The sequence below is a fragment of the Lepus europaeus genome, chromosome 7 (genome assembly GCF_033115175.1).
Source record: "Lepus europaeus isolate LE1 chromosome 7, mLepTim1.pri, whole genome shotgun sequence".
In the NCBI taxonomy this organism is placed as follows: Eukaryota; Metazoa; Chordata; class Mammalia; order Lagomorpha; family Leporidae; genus Lepus; species Lepus europaeus.
Window position 1 is genome coordinate 18,156,061 of NC_084833.1, and position 22,629 is coordinate 18,178,689.

The 22,629-nt window shown below is 42.4% G+C and overlaps 1 protein-coding gene across 2 annotated transcripts in view; it reads right to left on the reverse strand.

The window, feature by feature from the left end:
• CSTPP1 (centriolar satellite-associated tubulin polyglutamylase complex regulator 1) overlaps nucleotides 1-22,629 on the reverse strand; it is a 236,695-nt gene that overhangs the window by 176,919 nt on the left and 37,147 nt on the right. Inside the window, exon 2 of one of the 2 annotated variants that reach the window (XM_062198015.1) lies at nucleotides 16,406-16,508. The exons of the other annotated variant lie outside the window; for it this stretch is intronic. Within the exon in view, the coding sequence (XP_062053999.1) occupies nucleotides 16,406-16,508 (103 nt within the window). The remainder of the gene's footprint in view (nucleotides 1-16,405; nucleotides 16,509-22,629) is intronic. 2 annotated transcript variants of the gene reach the window in all.

Genomic DNA, 22,629 nt, shown 5'->3' on the forward strand with positions numbered 1-22,629 from the left:
TCCATCCGATGGCTCACTCCCCAATTGGCTGCAACAGCCGGAGCCGCACCGATCCAAAGCCAGGAGCCAGGAGCTTCTTCCAGGTCTCCCACGTGGGTGCAGGGGCCCAAGGACTTGGGCCATCTTGTACTGCTTTCCCAGGATATAGCAGAGAGCTGGATCAGAGCCGGGTTTCAAACCAGCGCCCATATGGGATGCCGGTGCTTCAGGCCAGGGTGTTAACCTGCTGCGCCACAGTGCCAGCCTCCCTTTATTTTCTTAACAGAATTTTTCACTATTTGAAATTGCCTACTAATTTATTTACTTACTTATTACCTGTCTTGGATACAGTAGACCCTCAAACATTTGTTAAACATATGGTGATTAATGCACGTATACCACCCGGACTACACCATATTCACATCAATCTTTATTTATTCAAAGAAAATGAACATAAATAAGTAAAAATAAAAAATATGTTTATTCTTTTATCAAATATTTCTAGAACATATTAGGAAATATTGGAATTTTAAAATTTTAATTGAAACATAATAATTATACACAATTATGGGGTACAGTGTGATATTTCAGTATACATATACAATGTATAATAATCAGATCAGGATAGCTGGTATATCTACCACTTATTTTTTTTAAAACATTCAAAATTCTCTGTACTAGCTATTTTGAGAAATCCACAGTTAATTGTTGTTGACCATAGTTACCTGACTATGCTACAGAATATGGGAACTAGTCCTCCTTTCTAACTGCGCCTTTATAGCCGCTAACCATCCTCTCTCTTCCCTCCCCCTCTGCTATGAAGAAAATTTTACTCACACTCAAATGACTGCTGAATAAGCAATAGGCAGAATCTCATGCAGGGAGTGGATGGTTAGTGGGCATGGGGTGCAGTTAGACTGGAGGAATAAGATCCTCTGGGGAACTTCCGATACTCTAGTAATACGTCTTTGTCGGCAATGTTCAATAGTTTCCTAGGAATCACACTGAAGCACAGGAGAGGAAGAAACATTTACCTGGGATGGTGTTAAACAGCAAACAAAATCTCAATATTACTTGCAAATGAGAATAACAGCCCAATCGTCCCTCCTCATTTTCCCCTACAGAAAGTCTTGACCACAGGAAACTCACGAGAATGCAGCTTCAGATGGTAACTGTTACAGTCCTAAGTGAGCCATGAAGGTACCAAAAAAAAAAAAGGCAGCCAAGCTTCTTGGTTGCAAGCAACAGAGAAACAAAATCTGACTATACTGAGCAGAAGGGGCCTCACTAGAAGAGAACTGGTAGCTCATAAAATCCACAAGTGGCTGAAGGACCAGACTCAGAAAACAGCCAGGAATCAAGAGAGTTTTGGAGGCTGAGCACCAGCAAACTAGGCAAAGTTCTCACAACAGTCTGAACTGCAAGCAGTTACTGCAATGCACACGTTTTTCCATGAATGTCTTCTTTTTGCTTAAGGTGGCCAGAGTCAGTTTTAGCCAAAAACTCACTGATGCAGAATTTGTGAGATTCTTAAGGAAAGTCCAGTACTATTCTTCTGCTGAATTTCATTTTCCACCATGCTCTCTATCCCCTCCCCTCATGTTCTTCATTATGTTCACGTCACATCAAGCTTAGCATTTACCTTTCCATCTCCATTCCTTTCCCATGTAGGTCTCTCTCCCTTTGCTTCCATTCTCCTTTCCCTGGGAATCACCTACACATTCTTCCAGGCCTAAGTTAAATGTCACTCCTTTGTGAATCATTTCCTGACTATACAACTGATTACTTCTAAACAAGTTTATTCACTCACCCAGTACTTCTAATGCTCTACTTTAATTGCTTATGCCTTTTTGTTTGTTTTCTTTTTTCTTTATTAAAGTTTTATTTTGTTCATTTGAAAGGCACAGTTACAGAGAGAGGGAGACAGAATACAAGTTCGCAAGAATTCCTCTCTCAAAAAAGGTAGACTAAGTTATCCAGACAAACTCTTCTGGATGAGAAAAGCTGAATGAATTATGAAAGTCCTATGTCTGAAGTCAAAAGACAGCCACCAAAGGAAATGAAGAATGACAAGCCACATTATGGAAGAATAAAACCCAGAGAAGCGAGCTGGGCACTTGGTACCACTTTTCCTCATGGCTACAGGTTCTAAACACTTTGCTCACAAAACAAGGGTTCCATGGAATGGACTCAGGAATCCACAAACTTAGATGTGAAAAATTTTGTATCTTCATTTTGACTAACCTCTGACTGAAATTTAGAATTTCCTTTCATTATTAATTAGACATAGAATTAGCAACACCTGCGATTTTGTCACTAACAGAAATCTCAGATATTTTCATATCATATTCTAACTGCACCAGATTACCTCACCATACCATTTACATTCATCAGCACTTCAAAAATAAGATATTCTCAATAATGGTTCTAGGGCCCTCAGCCAGTTCTGGACGGTACAGCTGATACATTGAGTAATTAATACTCAATGTTAAGTACCTGAGATTTCAAATGACTTTTCTGGCACTCTCATCTGGACTGGGAATAAGGACTCCAGTAAACTAGGCTCTCTTCATACCCTGAAGAGCTATGCCTGGAAATCAGCCCATCTTTATACTTTAGGCGAGCTTCAAGTAATTTCAACCCAATAGTTCTGAGGTAGTCCAGGATTGCTCATGCTCAGTCCATATGCCAGAAGCAAACATAAAACTCCTATGAAGAAAGATTTCACATTATCTCTGTAATTTCTCATATACAATGTACTATATTCAACTAGAGGGAAAACAGCTTAACACAAGATAAGACAATGGAGTAAAAAAATTGATAGAACAAACAGCAGAAACAGACCCACAGAAAATCCAGATATAAATTATGGACTTTGTAATAATCATGTTTTACAGTGTTCAAGCCAATGAAAGACAAGATTTAGCAATGAACTAAAATGGAAAGAACTAAATGGAAATTTGGTAACTAAAAAATATGACAGAATTAAGAACGCAGTAAATGGGTTTACCAGTAAATTAGACATAAGGGAAAAGAGAATGAACTGGAAAATAGATTAGAATAAAGTATACAAAATGATATATAAAAGACAAAATGATGGAAAAACATTTCAAAAGTCCATAAAAGATAAGGAAATTATGAAAAGGTCTAGTGTTTGTGTTATGGGAACTCCAAAAAAAGTAAAGGTAGAGAATAGAACAGAAGCAAATCTGAAGAGCTAATAATTGAAAATATCTCCAGACTGATAAAAGATATCAATACAGGTTCAAGAAGCATTTTAAAAATATCAAATAGTTTGGGGCTGACGTAGTGGGTTAACGCCCTGGGCTAAAGCGCCAGCATCCCATATGGGCACCGGTTCTAGTCCCTGCTGCTCCTCTTCCGATCCAGCTCTCTGCTATGGCCTGGGAAAGCAGTAGAGGACTTGGGCCCCTGCACCTGTGCAGGAGACTCAGAAGAAGCTCCTGGCTCCTGGCTATGGATCGGCACAGCTCAGGCCGTTGCGGCCACTTGGGGAGTGAACCATCGGATGGAAGATCTCTCTCTCTCTCTCTCTCTCTCTCTCTCTCTGCCTCTCCTCTCTCTGTGTAACTGACTTTCAAATAAATAAATAAATCTTTAAAAAATTATATTAAATATGGCCGGTGCCGTGGCTCAATAGGCTAATCCTCCGCCTAGCGGTGCCGGCACATGGGGTTCTAGTCCCGGTCGGAGCGCCGGATTCTGTGCCGGTTGCCCCTCTTCCAGGCCAGCTCTCTGCTGTGGCCCGGGAGTGTAGTGGAGGATGGCCCAAGTGCTTGGGCCCTGCACCCAATGGGAGATCAGGAGAAGCACCTGGCTCCTGGCTTCGGATCAGCGCGGTGCAGCGGCCGCAGCGCACCAGCCACGGCGGCCATTGGAGGGTGAACCAACAACAAAGGAAGACCTTTTTCTGTCTTTCTCTCTCACTGTCCACTCTGCCTGTCAAAAAAAAAAGAAAAGAAAAGAAAGAAAGAAAGAAAGAAAGAAAAAAGAAAACAAAATATCAAATAGTTTAAATATAAGGAAAAGCAAACCTAAACTAAATCTCCCCAAGATCAAAGACCAGGGAAGAATATCCAAAACACAGCCAGATATAAAGGACAGATTATTTCCAAATAAGCAAGAGTAAGACTACGCTGACTTCTCAGCAGAAACAGTAAAAACCAAGAGATAATGGAAGAACAAGCCTAGAATTTATACCATAAAAAAAATTGCACTTCAAAAATGAAGGCAGGTCCGATGCTGTGGCGCAGGTTAATCCCAGCTGCTCCACTTCCGATCCAGCTCTCTGCTATGACCTGGGAAAGCAATAGAGGATGGCCCAAGCCCTTGGGCCCCTGCACCTGCATGGGAGACCCAGAAGAAGCACCTGGCTCCTGGCTTCGGATCAGAGCAGCTCTGGCTGCTGTGGCCATTTGAAAAGTGAACCAACAGAAGGAAGACCTTTCTATGTCTCTCCCTCTCACTGTCTATAACTCTACCTCTGAAACAAATAAAATCTTAAAAAAAAAAAAAAATGAAGACAGGGGCTGACGCTGTGGCACAGCGGGTAAAGCCGCTGCCTGCAGTGCCAGCATCCCATCTAGGCACCGGTTCGAGACCTCTGCTCCATTTCCTATCCAGCTCTCTGCTATGGCCTGGGAAAGCAGTAGAAGATGGCCCAAGTCCTTGGGTCCCTGCACTCTCATGGGAGACCGGGAAGAAGCTCCTGGCTCCTGGCTTTGGATTGGCACAGCTCCAGCCATTGTGGCAACCTGGGGAATGAACCAGTGGATGGAAGATCTCTCTCTCTCTTTCTTGTCTCTCTCTCTCTCTCTCTGCCTCTCCTCTCTGTGTAACTATTTCAAATAAATAAATAAATCTTTAAAAAAAAATGAAGGCAAAATTTTAAATAAGATCCAAAGATTAGTTAATAGTTTTAATTAATGCTAAGTTCCTGATTTAAACTATTATGCTATGGTTATAGATGTTAACAATAGTGGAAGCCGGAGGGGCAGGCATTGTGGTGTAACAGGCAAAGCTGCTGCCTGTGACGCCGGCATTCCATATGAGCACTAGCCCAAGTCCTGGCTGCTCCACTTACAATCTAACTACTTAATGGCCTTGGAAATCAGCGAATAGCCCATGTACTTGGGCCCCTGCCACCCATGAGGGGATACCCAAAGTTCCCAACTCCTGGCTACAGTCTGGCCCAGCCCCAGCTGTTGTGGCCACCTGAGGAGTAAACCAATAGATGGAGGATCTCTCTCTCTCTCTCTCCTGCTCTCTCTCTCTCTCTCTCTCTCTCTCTGTAATTTTGCCTTTCAAATAAATAAATTTTTTTTTTAAAAGTGGGAGCTGGATAGGAGCTGTATTATTTTTGAACCATTTTGGTAAGTCTAAAATTATTATATACACATAACAGGGAAAATACAGAGAGTTTCAGAATGAACACTCCACAAGGGTTGGGATATGGTGTTGCTTTTGTTCACTGCTGTATCCCTAGCATACAGAACACTTTAGTAAGGCATGGGAACTCAGTAAATATTTGTTGAATAGATGAATGAGCAAAGAAAGTAGCAATAGCTATCATTTATTTAATACTTTCTTAGGTAGAATATCAAGAACTTTACATTTATTATTTATTATTATTATTATTATTTATTTGAAAGGCAGAGTTACAGAGAGAGAGAGGTCTTCTATTTGCTGGTTCACTCACCAGATGGCTGCAACAGCCAGAGTTGCACCGATCCAAAGTCAGGAGCCAGGAGCTTCTTCAAGGTCTCCCACACAGATGCAGGGGCCCAAGGACTTGGGCCATCCTCTACTGCTTTCCCAGGCCATAGCAGAGAGCTGGATCGGAAGTGGAGCAGTTGGGACTCGAACCAGCACCCATATGGGATGTCAGCATTGCAGGCGGCAGCTTTACCCGCTACACCACAGCGCCGGCCCCATTTATTATTACATTTAATTCTTACAACAATCATGTATCGTAGAATCTCACAGTTTATATATGAGTCTTCTTATATTACACTAAGTATCCAGCCCAAGATCACATACCAGTAAGTAAGCCCTCAAACATAGGTTAGCTCAGCCTAAAGTTGTGTTCCTCACCACTGTGTTACAGTGGTCCATGTTATATAAAGATATATGTCCTTTCTTTCTGTTTATACATATTCCATTCTCCTTTCCAGGTCAAGACAAACTCCTCTATGATGCCTTATTTTAATTATTACCATTGAACTAATAACCCCTATTTTCTCCTTATTCTCAATTCTCAACATACTGGGCCACATCACTTAATGCTATTATTTAAGGCCTGTATTTTTTTAATGGTTTGTAAACCAATAATCATCATCTCTTCAGTCTGATTACATCTCCTTACAGGCAAGTTACCCTATTTTACAATCCGATTGATACAGAGTACACGCGAAGCTCTGTTACAGCCCTCAGTCTCTGAAAAAGGGATGAAGGAAAACATTGGCAAAAATATGCAAAACAGAGTGTCTGGAGCTACTTTAGAGATCAGGCACGTATCTTTTAGGATTCTAAACATCAACTCTGTCTCCAGAAACTCTGCCATGAAAAGGTGGTTTACATATCAAATTTTCCATAGTATCTCTTTTCTCTCGTGGCAAGTTAGTTGATGCTCAGGGCAACTTGGACACAGCAGTGCAGTTCTCTTAGTTCAGCTCCCCTGAGGGGTCATACACTGCATGGCAGGTGAAGTATAAGGGTGTGCAGATGAACAACTCTCCCCGCACGTGTGAACCGCAGCTTGGCGTGAACATACTCTCCCTGCATGGAGCTGCATGTGTACCGTTCTCTCTTTGTGCTCTGTGGTTTCTCAACACATTCCAACTGCTCAGAGGACGGAGCTTGGCTCAGCACGCACAGATAAACAGCTTCCTGGAGCAGCCTGCCAGTGTGAGGAGCCATGACCTCAGCAGAGAACGTCTGCTTTTCATTAGCCTGCACACATCCCGGTACTGCTTCAGCTTAGAGTAGGAATGACAAAAGTTGGGTAGCCTTGATTGACTCAGGTCTCCCAGGACGCCCTGAATGCTTAATCGTGGGCGACAGAGGAAAGAGGGTACAGATAGAAAGTGAGAAAACGGCTTACAGGTGAAGAAAGCTTTCGTAGGCTACTGTCTGAATGAACTCAATGATGAGTGAAGTGGCAGGCACTAAACGGCTACTATTTATACAGGGATGCATGAATGGCTTAGTCTCCAAAAAAGGACACAAAACGCAGGGTAAGTAAGAAGACTTACAGAAAATCAGAGAGATGAAAATGTCTTCAAGATCTTCAATTCTGATGTATTTAAAAAGAAGACTACTGCTTTCCAACAGATCCACAGAAAGAAAAAAAAAATCCCATAAAATTAGGACAAAAGAGAAATGACACAGAAAGTTAAATCTGGGCACAGTTTTTCACATTTCTGTGAACTTTTTGAAGATATCTGGTATGCATGGATTTCAAAATTTCTTGCACCAAACATCTTTTAATTCCATTTTCTGTGAACTTAAAAAAAAAAAAAAGATCGATTTATTTATTCACTTAATTTGAAAGGCAGAGTGACAGAGAAAAAGAGATCTTTCATCTGTTGGTTCACTCCTCAGATGGCCGCAACAGCTGGTTTGGGCCAGGCTGAAGCCAGGAGCCAGGAACTCCACCCTAGTCTCCCACATGGGTAGCAGGGGCCCAAGTACTTGGGCCGTCTTCTGCTACCTTCTTTGACTTATTAGCAGGAAGCTGGATTGGAAGTGGAGTGGGCGGGACTCAGAACCAGATTTCTGATATGGGAATGCAGGATTCACAAGTGGCAGCTTAACACACTGTGCCACAACTTTGGACCCTTCTGTGAACTTCTTTTTTAAATTAATTAATTTATTTATTTGAAAGGCAGAGTTAGAGAGAGAGAGAGAGAGAGAGAGAGATCTTCCATCCACTGGTTCACTTTTCAGATGACCACAATGGTCAGTGCTAGACCAGGCTGAAGCTGGGAGCCAGGAGCTTCTTCTGGGTCTCCCATGTGGGTGGCAGCGCCCCAAACAGTCAGTCATCTTCTACTGCTTTTCCCAGTCCAATAGCAGGAGCTGGATCAGAAGTGGAGCAGCTGGGACGTAAAACAGTGCCCATATGGAATGCCAGCATCACAGGTGGCAGCTTCACCCACTATGCCACAACATAGGACCTGCTCCATTCACTGTTTCAAGAAATTTCATACATGTCATTTTGTTTACTTTGAATAACAACTATATGAGACAGGTTTTATCATCCCTAGTAAAGATCTAGGCCTGGACCTGGAAAAGTATAACACAAGGATCTTAACAAGGACCTTTACTGTTGATATTACTTAATGACAAAGGGATGGGATTCAAAGCTACTTCTACGGTCATCCAGGAAACAATGCTTTTCCCAAACTTTTCTCATAGTATTATATATTGCTGCAGCCCCAGAACTTAGTAATCCTGGAACTAATGTGTTCTAAAATAAATTTACAGCTTCATGTCATTTTCTGATTAGACAGTTTCTGTTGTGTGAGTCAGCACCACATCTGATAGTTGAATAAAAGAATCATAGTTACAGCTTCAGACAGGAAATTGGTTGAATATGACCCCTCTTGAAAGATCCTGATAGAGCTGACGTCTTGATGCAGGGTTAAAAACCGTCGGCTCTGCCCTCCAGGAAAGCTCGTGGGTAAATGGCTAGATGGGAAAGTTTTGCAGGTTTGGGCGGAGCCCAGCAAAACGACCATTACCGCTACTGGCAGAGGCTGACGCTGGCGTTCCAGTCGGGCCAGGGGCACCTCCATGGCAGCTGGTGTGAGCGACAGCATGGCGCCTATGCTCTCCCTGGCTACAGCTATGGCTGTGCAGTGTTCAGAAATGGATGCAGCCTCCTTTATGCACGTGAGAGCCCAGAATCCACAGTTGGAGCTTCTGTTATGCCCCAGGAAACCACAGCTGCGGCTGAAAACCAAGACGAAGACCCACTAGAAGATCCCAATCTTCATTTGAATATTGAAGAATTAAACAAACAATTTATGGAAAAAAGTGAAAAAAAAAGATCCTGATAAATAATCTGTTTTGTGGGGGAGTCATTGACTGTAAGGACGCACCTGCCATAGGACTGGGAGCTAAGAGGCAAACAATCTTAGCAAATCACAACAGCAGAGAGAGGCTTCATTTGACTCTCATTCCACTTTTCTCAGGGAGGAAGAACCTTTGTGTGGCTGCCAAAAGCCTAACCATCCTTCCTCCTTCCCCTGTGTCCCCTCCACACCTTCCCCATTCACTAAAGACCTTCTAGTTAAAGGGGCCAGATTGTATCATTTTTTCCTGCTCTTGTGCCAGGCCTGCACTGCCAGTTCCACAGGCCTTCTGAGGAAATTATGGAAGAAATTAAAAGCTCTGAACATTTTAAATTGTCATGTTATTGGTGAAGTAAAGTTTCTTAACTTTTGATGAGCTATTGTGCATTAATAATCACATAACAATTTGTTAATTCAGATTTGTGTGTGTCCACTTGACTGCCAGAGGAGTACTCAGGGAATTATCAGAGTGGTGGAATGAGAAGGAATATCAGGATTTGGACAAGGAGAGATTCTTTACATTATTTATAGATTGGAATAAATCAAGTTATTTCTCCAATGGGAGATGTTTCAGTGTGCAGAATTACAAGTTTGATATTAGCTAGCTGCAAAAGCAGCTCCCATGAAAATAGAAATAATATTACTGGATCTTGAGAATATTTCAGCCAAGGACGGAGTTCCTTCATTTCCTCTTACTGAATGCTTTAACAACAGCTACATTTCTCTTGACTTGTAGATGGGAGGGGGTGGCGAAATAAGGTTTCCTGACAGGCAGGGTCTGGGCCCAATTATTACTTCTATAACCTTTGACTCTGATTTCTAAATGAGTCAGGGGACCAGTGGGCTGTGAAATCGCTTCCTCAGTTACCGGGTCAAGTGCTGCTGGATGATTTCCTGTACCTATAACATGAAGGGACTGAAGAGAGATGGGTTCCATGCAAATAGGCAGCTTCTTGTATCCTCAGTGACCCTGGATTTTCAAGTTGCAAAATAAATTTTGGTGACTCTTAACTCATTGCTGTGGCTCCCAAGAGTCCTTTTGCTATAGCATACCTCTGGTAATACAGAAAAGAACCAAAATTCTCTGCAGATTTCATCAACGATGGCTTAACAGGAGTGTCTGGGCCAGTAATAATGAGGACAAGACTGCTTTAACTGAAGGCAAAAATCTATTCCTGGCAATTATCTGAGTCTGAGAATCCAAATGCTGACAATGAGAAATGTGTAATTTTCTGTTACAATGTGTCAACTCCAGCTAAGATTGAACTATGGAAAAAAGGTGGTGGTGGGGGGTGCATACAGGGAAGCATTACCCCCTTTTTAGAAAATTATAATAGGATTAGTCACCATTACCTTACTACACCTTATTTTGGCTCAATTTAACAACAGTAAGTGGGAGAACCACGGAGTAGAAAGGGCAGAGAAGTCTCAGACCGTCTCTCACGGAAGCTATGAGCCTGAGAAGCAGTGAAGACCTCATTTGTTCTGATGTGTTTCTTGTTGCCCCAACTCTCTGCTCCTCCGTTACCATAGACACAAGAAGAACCCAAAACAACATTACTTAAAATGCTAGATGGTGGATAATCCTAGAAAATCTGCCAATTCTAGGACTGAAAGTTTATACCCCGATCCAGATTATGTACGAAAGAAGTGGGTCATCTTTTCTTAGGACTTAAGAGTACCTGATTTAAAAAAAAAAAAAAGAAGAAGAAATACTACATGTTTTATAACCATGGGCTGTTCTCATAAGAGTTATGTTCTAGGTTTTTAAGTGACTCAGGAATACACAGTATTAGAAACTCCTTCTCTTCAACAAGAGCTGGATCCAGGAAGTTCACATTTCAGGGATTTACTCTAATTAAAACAAATGAATGTGATGCTGCAACATCTTATCAAAAAGGTACGTAACTTCCCAACTGAATTCTAATGACTAATAGAGATCAAAATGAAATTACTAATTGTCCTTTTCTTTTTTATTTTTTTTTTTATTTTTTATTTTTTTGACAGGCAGAGTTAGACAGTGAGAGAGAAAGACAGGGAGAAAGGTCTTCCTTTACCGTTGGTTCACCCTCCTATGGCTGCTGCGGCCGGTGCACCGCGCTGATCCGAAGCCAAGAGCCAGGTGCTTCTCCTGGTTTCTCATGCGGGTGCAGGGCCCAAGCACTTGGGCCATCCTCCACTGCCTTCCCCGGCCTTAGCAGAGAGCTGGCCTGGAAGAGGAGCAACCGGGACAGAATCCGGCACCCCAACTAGGACTAGAATCCAGTGTGCCGGCGCTGCAAGGTGGAGGTTTAGCCTATTGAGCCTTGGCGCCGGCCTAACTGTCCTTTTCTAAAAACTGATAAATAAAGCTTTTACCACTGTTCTTATACTACATAGTAAATAATACATTTGTCAATATAAATGTAACAGTGAAAGTGACGTGTTTTATAGATAATTAAGCATTTGCCCATATTTTAAGGCTGATAAATCTTTTTTTTGTCTCAAATTTTTTAAAAGATTTATTTATTTAAAAGGCAAAAAGACAAAGAGAGAAGAAGGGATAAAAAGAGAGAAATATTTCCACTCACTAGTTTACTCTCCAAATGACTGCAACCACCAGGGCTGGGCCAGGCCAAAGCCAGGAGCCAGGAACTCCATCTGGGTCTCCCACATGGGTGCAGGGGTCCAAGCAGTTGGGCCATCTTCCATTGCTTTCCCAGGTGCATTAGCAAGGAGCTGGATTGCAGGCAGAGTACTGGGGCTTGAACTAGCACTTGGATAAGGGATGCCTGGCAAACCACAGATTACTATACAGCACAAAATGCTGGCCCCTGGTAACAGTACTTATTAACTATTAGAAAATCTCATCATTATCTGCATACTTGTTTATTGACTATCTCCCTCATTAAAACATTATTTCCATAAGGTCATTTGTCTTGCTTACCAATATAGTCCCACTGCCTGATACAAGTACACACAGGCACATAGATAGTAGGTACTCAAAAATAATTAGTGAATAAATTAATCCATGAAGGAATGCTGTTTTGTGTTCTTATCCTCAAAATAAATTCCTATCAATGAAGGTAATCTGCATATTTCTTTCCCTTACAAACAAAATAGTCATCATGTAAACTACCAAGGAACTAAAATAATCATTTATAAAAACAAAAACAGGACACTTGATCATAAGAAAGAGCCCCTCTGGGCCCACCAGCCAAGACCACAGAGTACCATTCTTTTCTATATTAGGACGTGGACGTCAAGCTCCCTGATGCCACAGGGGTGTAACTATCAATTTAGCCTGTGAAGAACAGTTCCCAATTCTGATAGGAATTCTCAGATTTCAGCCAATTTTTCTCTCATCATTATTTTTCAATGTCTTATAAAGCCATATTTTTCAGTTTATCTTTACCACAAGAACCTAGTCACCCTCTGCTGTGGTTTCTAAGTGTCAGCTACTCTGCCTCTTTTTCTTGGATGTACTTCTTCAGAAGTCCTGACCTGGTGCTGACCCTTGGTCTGTTTAGAGGTGCTAACCTCTAAATATTAATTCCTCTTACCTTGCAATCGTTGAAGGACAACATTCAGCGGTAGAGGTTACGTACAACATAAAGGAAAACCCTCCGGATTTAGTGTCCCGAGGAATCTGATCTACAGAGCTCACAGCCTTGCAGATGCACACACAAGAAGGCTTAACCACTGGTGTTTTACAATTTATCTAGATTTGGTAGAACAATCATGGACTTGTGGGAAAACAGCCACAACCAACAGGTGACAGCAGAGAGGGCAAGTGCACCCACAAAAGAAAAGCCTTTGGCAGGAAAACCTTCCAAAAACAATTTTGAAGAGTACTTTATTATTGTTTAGATTTACATCACCCATAGTTAAAGGTATAAAGTTGAAATAGAGAGATGGAAGTACACACACAACATATTTTATTTATTTATTTATTTTAAAATTTTTATTTATTTCCTTGAAATGGGGAGCTTGAGCCAGGACACATCAGAGTCTGATCTTTACCTGGACATTTTTTTTTAAATCATGCTCCTTGCTGTTTAGAGCCAGCTACAATTATATTCCTCAAAACAATAACACAAAACATATAATTGGCAATGAACTGAGGTCACCAGACAAAGCTGATAAATTTGCAAAGTATAGTTCATAAGGGAAAATAAAGAATTGTAGAAATTATACCTAGAAGAGATCTCAAAATATTACTCTGGTCAGGACTCCAGAATCTTTAGACAGTTAAGTGTCTTTAGAACCAGAAATAAAGAACAGTGGCTTTGAAACACTGCAGAGGAGGCTTGATTCCTGACTCTGGCCCTTATTAGCTTGTGAGCCTTTAACTGAAGAGTCTCAATGTCCTCATCTGTAAAATAGAGATATTAATAGTACCTACCTCAGGCCAGTGCCGCGGCTCACTAGGCTAATCCTCCGCCTGCGGCGACAGCACCCTGGGTTCTAGTCTCGGTCGGGGCGCCGGATTATGTCCCAGTCGCTCCTCTTCCAGTCCAGCTCTCTGCTGTGGCCCGGGAAGGCAGTGGAGGATGGCCAAGTGCTTGGGCCCTGCACCTGCATGGGAGACCAGGAGAAGCACCTGGCTCCTGGCTTCAGATTGGCACAGCACCGGCCGTAGCGGCCATTTGGGGGGTGAACCAACAGAAGGAAGACCTTTCTCTCTGTCTCTTTCTCTCACTGTCTAACTCTGCCTGTCAAAAAAAAAAAAAAAAAAAAAAAAAAAAAGCAGCTACCTCAAAGAAGGATAGTGGTTAAGACAAAGTACAAGTTTAATGAAAACTGCCTATTATAAGATATAATTATCCATATTATGCTATTTTTATTAGCAGGTAAGGGCTTCATTAAACCCATTTCATAGATCAGGCAATTGAGGCCTACATTTCAGAAATTTGCCCAAGGTTATACGGGGAAAACTTTTAAGGATAAAAAATTCTTCTTCCTCCTTTTTTACTTCATTTTGCTACTATGAATGAGTGAAAACTGAGATCTGAAAGAAATCAAATTCACAATCAAAGTAAAATCAGGAGCTTAAATTTGTCAGGTCGCCTTGTCTACTTTTTGGATGACTTCCCAATGTCATGTAGCTACAACTTGCAAGTCTTATTTTTTTTTTTAAAGTTTTTGGAACTTTGATGCTGCTTCTCTTTTTGCTTCTCAAAATAACCCACTTCAGGCCAATCTGATGTCTTAGAGTTATAGATGTGTCAAGTATGTGCCACTCTTATATATATTTTGTAAGTTTTAGTTTCCTAGGGACAAAAACAGCTTACTTGGCAACTAGATTTCTATCAGCACTATGGAAAAATCTTAAGATGTTTTTTCAACAGTATATTAATGGATAGAAGCTACCTATAGTTAACAGCATTCTGAAAGACCTATAACCCTTACTATTGACTCTCTAGCATTCAGTATCAGTTACAGAGACTACCAGGGTTCACTCTTGGAGTGTGAGACACATAGTATACAGCTTCTTAAATAACAGATACAGAGTTATACCAAAAAGAATCAACAAAGAGAAGGAAGAACAAGAAAACAGTCCTCCTGCTAACCAGATCAAGAATAAGAGTAGATGGTATACAATAACTTAAAATATGGATGCAGCTATAGATTTATCAAATATCTACCTAAACATCGTGCTAAGTACAGAGAATACAAAAGTAAGGTAGAAGTGATTCCTAGCCTCAAAGAACCAGTGAAATAAGGAGAAGACTTATAAAGGAGATTGGTGGGGAAATCCAGGAAGAAGCATTACCCCCAGAAGAGTTGTATTTCACTTGGCAAGGAGCCTCAGCAGTGCTGGTGCAGATTAAATGGCCTAGAAACTTGACCCCTGGGCTTGTCAGGTCTGCAAAAGCAAGCAAGCCTATTCAATCTCAGTCTTCACTCCCAGCCCACCTCGATTGTTCCAGCCCATTCCACGAGAACAAGTAATATTTCTCTTTCTACATCATTCTCCCTTAGAAGACTGGGAGAAGAAACCAGTCCTTCTCCCAGAAAACTTGTTTTTCCCAGTCACCCTTCCAATCCATAAGAAATCTACATTTTATTTACAAGAACTCTAGTTCAGCAAAGGGACGGTAAAGTACTCCCCTAATAGCTACCCAAATTTTGCCCATTAGTATAGTGGTATAATCTCTATCGAGCCTCGGGAGGACAGAAAGGGAAAAAAGTGTCTATGTAGTTCAAAGATGATGGACATGAGTTCGTGATACACCTTGAAGGAAAATCTGAAGGAAGTGATTCTTCTTCTCTCAGAGTATTCCCAATAAATCAGAAAAAAAGGGAAGAGAATCCAAATGACTGTATAAATATGTGATGGCACACTGTTAATGAAAACAAAGCTTCATATTTTTAGTAATCCTTTCATGAAGTTGAAGATGTTTTAAAGTGATTATCTCATTCAGTGTAAAAAAATTTACTGATATTCTAAAAGCAATAATCATTTTGACTTTTATACATTGCACCCAAACATACTTTACAAAGAGGCATAATCTTTCAAAAATATAACCTATTAAAGACAACCTCCTGGAGGCCAGCACTATGGCTCACTAGGCTAATCCTCTGCCTAAGGCGCCGGCATCCCGGGTTCTAGTCCCGGTTGGGGCACCGGATTCTGTCCCAGTTGCTCTTCTTCCAGGCCAGCTCTCTGCTGTGGCCTGGAAAGGCAGTGGAGGATGGCCCAAGTGCTTGGGCCCTGCACCCACATGGGAGACCAGGAAGAAGCACCTGGCTCCTGGCTTTGGATCGGCACAGCGCTCGGCTGTAGCAGCCATTTGGGGGGTGAACCAATGGAAGAAAGACCTTTCTCTCTGTCTCTCTCTCTCTCACTGTCTAACTCTGCCTGTCAAAAAAAAATAATAATAATAATAAAGACAACCTCCTGAAAACACTCTTAAATCATTAAGTGATGGATAGAAAGAATAATGCAGAGGAATATCATCCTGCACAACTCCATGAGAAAAGTCAGCCATGAAAAATACAGGCTAAATGAACACCAACTAAAAGAAATGAGAGTGACTATTTTGAATAAAGGAGGAAGTTTAAAATTTTAAAAGGAATCTAAAGAACCAGATGTGATAGATCAAACAAGCAGTTGTTAAGCTGCTATAATCACAATCATTCACAAGACATATCATTGGACAAAACAAGCTGTACCAAAGGCATGCTCCAAAACATGTGTGGGCAGCCCTCAACCAACCTACCCAAACTAAGCATTCCCAGCCACAACATAATCAGCATATCCTGCTCTATTCTTCATGTACCCTCGCCTGCTTCCTTAAGCCTCCTCTTGGCTCACCCTGGTATCAAGGCACTCATGTACTTACTATTCAGTGAAGAACCTCGCAATGCCATATTGGCTAATATCTTCCCTGTTCTCTAGTAGCTGGCACACTGCATCCTCCACGTACGTAAGGACATGTCGCTGTGCTGCAAACAAAAAGGAAGAGACAGAGAGAGAGATTAAAAAGGAAAAAGAAGAAAACAAAGTTCTCCCATCCCAGTAGGAGGCCATATAAATCAAAGAAGGTGTTGGCTCTGTCCTAGAAATTCCTGTGGACGGGAATAGGCTAAGCTAAGCGAACTTGCTGGCCCTAATGGAGCTACATCTCAAAGGGTAGAATGGGATTTGCTGTAGAACACGACCTACTGCCATCTGACTGGCTGTCAGTATCAGCTTCCACCCTCACTCGTGGTTCCAATGCGGAGGGTGCTCTGAAGAGGCACTTCAGCACCATTTAGCAGACACTCCTGACAGCTCTTTTCTTTACATCTCCTTCTAGCCTTTCCCATGTCTGCATGTCCAAGATACTTATCCCCAGGGAGTCAGGGGGTCTCTCCCTGAAGCAGGGATAATCTGATTAGAAAGAAAACTCAGCCGGCGCCGTGGCTCAATAGGCTAATCCTCCGCCTTGCGGCGCTGGCACACCAGGTTCTAGTCCTGGTCGGGGCGCCGGATTCTGTCCCGGTTGCCCCTCTTCCAGGCCAGCTCTCTGCTGTGGCCCCGGAGTGCAGTGGAGGATGGCCCAAGTCCTAGGGCCCTGCACCCCATGGGAGACCAGGAGACCTGGCTCCTGCCATTGGATCAGCGTGGTGCGCCGGCCGCAGCGCACCTACCGCGGCGGCCATTGGAGGGTGAACCAACGGCAAAAGGAAGACCTTTCTCTCTATCTCTCTCTCTCTGTCCACTCTGCCTGTCAAAAAAAAAAAAAAAAAAAAGAAAAGAAAACTCAGTTCTTTAAATCACAAAAAAAGTAACTGAAAAAGTTCAAAGACTATAACAATCTCAATATTGGTGTACATGTAAGTTATTAACCTAGATAAATAACAAGATCATTAAATCTGTGTGGCTCAATTTATTGGCTCTCATGTTTTCTTCAGTTGTTATGAATGAAAGATGCGTGAATTACTCATGGGCTTGTAATAATAAAGAATTTAAGTATTAGAGTTAGACCTGGGTTTGAATCATAGCTCTGTCTTTGGTAGCTTAATCTTGGCCAGCTCATTAATCTGCACCTGTTTTCTTCTGTATCCTGTGTGGAAAGCAATAAACAACTCTACTTATTTCTCAAAGTATGGTCAATCAACCACTTGGTCTGAAATACTTTGCATATACCCTGTTAAAATACAGATTTATAATCTATACCACCTCAAATTTAGGAACCTTAAATTTCTAACTAGACTCTCTGCTGTGGCCCAGAAAGGCAGTGAAGGATGGCCCAAGTCCTTGGGCCCTGCACCCGCATGGAAGACTAGGAGAAGCACCTGGCTCCTGGCTTCAGATAGGCGCAGCACTGGCCGTAGTGGCCATTTGGGGCGTGAACCAACAGAAGGAAGACCTTTCTCTCTGTCTCTCTCTCTCTCACTAACTCTGCCTGTCAAAAAAATAAATTCTAACTGGAGCCCAGTAATTTTAACAAATATCCCTGCTGCTGCTGCTTTTTCTTTTTTTTTTTAAGTGTATTTTTACTTATATGATAGGCAGGGAGACAGAGCCAGGAGCTGGGAACTCCATCTGGGTCTCCCACATGGGTGGCAGGGACCTAAGCATTTGAGCCATCACCTGCTGCCTTGCAGGGTCTTTCCTAAGCAGGAAATGGATTGGAAGTGAAACCCAGACTCAAACCCAGCCATCCTGATATAAGTACGGGCATCCCAGGCAGTGTCTTAAACATTGTACCACAAGACGTGTCCCTGTAGCTTCCTACGTACCTTGAAGTTAAAGCTCACTGGTTAAGAACTTGGGCTTTGAGAATACAGAGATACGAGTTAAATTCTCAGTCCCATAACTTCCCACAGTGACGTTGAGCAAATTACTCTCCAAGCCTATTTTCTCATTTTAAAATGTGGATGATAATCCTACCTTATCTACTCTACAAGGTTATGAGAATTAAATAAGATAATGTATGCAAAATACCACAGTGCTGGCACACAGTGCATGCTTGCTAACATATTTGCTTTTTGTATTTTTAAAGATTTATTTTATTTATTTATTTGAAAGGCAGAGTTACAGTGACAGAGAAGGAGAGGAGGAGAGAGAATCTTCCATTTGCTGATTCATTCCCAAAATGGCCACAATAGATGGGGCTCAGCCAGGCCGAAGCCAGGAACCAGGAGCTCCCTCTGGGTCTCCCACGTGGACACAGGGGCTCAAGGACTTGGACCATCTTCCACTGCCCTCCCAAACCATAGCACAGAGCTGGACTGGAGGTGGAGTAGCCGGGACTTGAACCCCTGCCCACATGGGATGCTGGCAAAGCAGGCATCGGCCCCACCCACTACGCCACAGTGCTGGCCCCAACTAATATATTTTCTTATTAGTTAGTTATTGGGAATTTACTTCCGTATGCAACACAGGCCAGAACGTCTTACACATCAGGTGCTCAACAAATGCTTCCTTCTCTTTCTTAATTTTCAGATATGACAGTTGTATCCCAGTACATCTCACACACAAGCGTCCAATTCACACTCCCTTTTACCATCCAAAAAATCAGAACACTGCTTTCTTCTGGGGGCAGTGAGAACAAAAAACCCAGAAGTAACGAACATTTTACTAGAAACCAGTTCCACAAAGTTGATGCCAAGGTGGACAATTGCCTCTTTCACAGTTTAATTCCTAAGCAAAATATGGAGGAATGTAGCTAAAAATGGGTGCTTCAAAAAACTATTCCTGAAGTCCTGGTAGTTTAGTGAAGTTCATAAAAGAAATAAGTTTATCTACCGAGCTGAATTCAAGAGTCTTCATTTGCAACACTGTCTGCAGTGATCCAGGATTTGAGCACCTTTGCACCAGCCTGAAGTCCAGGAGAAAGCCCTGTTCACATTCCATGACTCGTTCTATCTGTGTGAGTGCTTCCCAAAGCTAACAACTGCCAACCACTGCAAGTCCTTACCCACTCCTCCCTGCAACAAAGATGTGAAAACAAAAACGAAATCAGTGCTTCATTAACTCAACAGTGCATCTGGCTAGAAATTTTTTTTTTTTTTTTAAGAAATGGCCAAAACTGAGAGTGAAGCTGAGATAACATGCTAATTTCTGGCATTAATTGTTTTCAAGACAACAATCAGTTTAACTAAGTACATATCAAATGGGGAGAGGAAAATGGCCATACTAACATTAACATCAACTATATTTTCTCCACTGTATTCCCCTTCCTTTCTTCAACCCGCTTAATCTCATCTTACAAAAAGATTCCTTCCTGGCCTTTTATGACTTACCTCTACCTAAGGCTAGTACAGGATTTTTTTCTTTTTGATGATAGAAATGAAAGAGCTCTACTTAGAAGCAAATCCTGCTGCTTTTACTCTCTTGCTCCAGGGACTAAAAAAGTCAATGTGAAAGCACTTTACAGGACAAATGTTTTCAGAGCCATTAATATCAAAGCGCTTTTGTCCTCCTAGAGTGATTTTTTGAAAAACAGACATTGCACCAGAGAGAGAACCATATCTGTTTATCTGCCAATCACATTTAGTTTATTATTATAAACACTAACACCATTTCTGAGCATGTACACAATTAACTACCTAAGAGTCAGGTACTCACTGTTTCACACACATTATTTAATCCTCACAAAAACCCTATGATAGATCATTTTATATTTCTATTTTATAAATGGGAAGGCTGAGACTTACAGAATTTGCTCAAGATTACAGAGCTAGTAAGCAGGGAAGCCAACATATAACCCAAGTTTTGTTTAATACTAAAAACCCATGCTCTTAACACACAACCGCATCTTTTTTTTTTTTTTTTTTTTTGACAGGCAGAGTTAGACAGTGAGAGAGAGAGACAGAGAGAAAGGTCTTCCTTCCGTTGGTTCACCCCCCAAATGGCCGCTACGGCCAGCGCTGCACCAATCTGAAGCCAGGAGCCAGGTGCTTCTCCTGGTCTCCCATGCAGGTGCAGGGCCCAAACACTTGGGCCATCCTCCACTGCACTCCCGGGCCACAGCAGAGAGCTGGCCTGGAAGAGGAGCACCTGGGACATAATCCGGCGCCCCGACCGGGACTAGAACCCAGGGTGCCGGCGCCGCAGGCAGGAGATTAGCCTAGTGAGCCCCGGCACCGGCCTACAACCTCATCATTAACACATTATAATCACTTATGGGGGGCCAGTGCTGTGACACAGTGAGTTAAAGCCCCAGCCTGCAGCACCAGCATCCCATATGGGCGCTGGTTCAAGTCCTGGCTGCTCCTTTTCAGATCCGGCTCTCTGCTATGCCCTGGGAAAGCAGTAAAAGATGGCCCAAGTCCTTGGGCCCCTGCACCCACATGGGAGACCTGGAAGAAACTCTTGGCTCCTGGCTTTGGATCAGCTCAGCTCTGACTGTTGCAGTCATTTGGAGAGTGAACCAGTGGAATGGAGGACCTCTCTCTCTCTGACTCTACCTCTCTATTTCGTTCAAATAAAATAAAAAATAAAATCACTTATAGGTACAAAAATTAATCTTCATGTTACACCAGCACAAAGGCAGCAGTGCATATTGAAAGTAAAATGACCTGAGAGATGAAGTCCATCTGTGTCCCTGTGAATTTGCCTCTCTCTCCTATTTCCACCCGCATACCTATCAGTATCTGTGTGAAGTTATAACATGTCCCCAAATTTCAAAGGCTTTTTTTTTTTTCCAAACAAAGAACCATCCCACCACAAAGTATTCACCCTACCCATTCCTCCTAGTTCACAAAGAGGAAACAGAAAACTCCCAGTGCTCTTTTTAATCTGTAGGTGGAGGGAAGGAGCACAAAGGCCCCTGGGGCAGACAGGGAAAAGGTACCCCCTGCAGAGAATTTCACACCAACCCACAGCCAAGTTTGAAGCTCTAATTGCTGCTCCTTGGTGGTTTCCTTCACCTGCAGCTCTTTATCAGTCCCATGTTCTCTCTGTGGTTAAGTGTACCACCCAACCCTGGAAAATCCTTACAGTTTATCAAACTTTAATGAGACAGAAGTTCAAAGCTTTTGGCTGGCAATAAAACCTGCAGAGTGTCATTTTATATTATTTTTTAAATGCAAAGGAATAGGCTTTAATTTATGTGAACTATTAAAGAATAAAAACAGCACACCTGCACCCCCAGAGGGCAAAGATATGTGAGCACCATAGCTGCCTTCTTGAAAAAGGAAAAGCACTTAAGACTGGCTTTTCCTTTTTGCTTTGCATGACTTCCACAACAAGATCAGGATTAAGTTTTCTAATGTGTACCAATAAGGCTGTATTTTTCCTCAAACTGTCCATGTCTTGCTCAGATGTCTGAGATAAGCATTTATAACTGTGTCATGCTATCCTGAACAATCTACGGGACAATTAAGTAAGTATACAATGCATGATCCTTATATGCAGTTAGCAAGTGAAAGAAACTGCGAATCAAAACTTTAGTTCTGTTGACTCATCCTCAGCTACTCCTGCTTTAAAATAGCTATGATATTAAGAATGATATGTCTGGCCGGTGCTGTGGCTCACGAGGCTAATCCTTTGCCTGCGGTGCCGGCACCCCAGGTTCTAATTTCGGTCGGGGAGCCAGATTCTGTCCCAGTTGCTCCTCTTCCAGTCCAGCTCTCTGCTGTGGCCCGGGAAGGCAGTGGAGGATGGCCAAGTGCTTGGGCCCTGCACCTGCATGGGAGACCAGGAGAAGCACCTGGCTCCTGGCTTCAGATAGGCGCAGCGCTGGCCGTAGCGGCCATTTGGGGGGTGAACCAACGGAAGGAAGACCTTTCTCTCTGTCTCTCTCTCTCACTGTCTAACTCTGCCTGTCAAAAAAAAAAAAAAAAAGATATGTCTGATAATAAACTACATCCTTAGAAAACACTAGAAAAGGCCCAGGTGCTCAGGCTCCTGCACTGTGGGAGATCAGGAGGAAGCTCTGGCTTCTGGCTTCCGATCTGCCCCGCCAGAGCCATTGCAGCCATTTGGGGAGTGAACGAATGGAAGGAAGACCTCTCTCTCTGTTTCTCCCTCTGTCTGTGACTCCGCCTCTCCAATAAATAAATAAATCTTTAAAAACAAAAGCAAAAACAAACAAACAAAAAACCCACAGGCCCTTGAATCAGGCAAACCCAG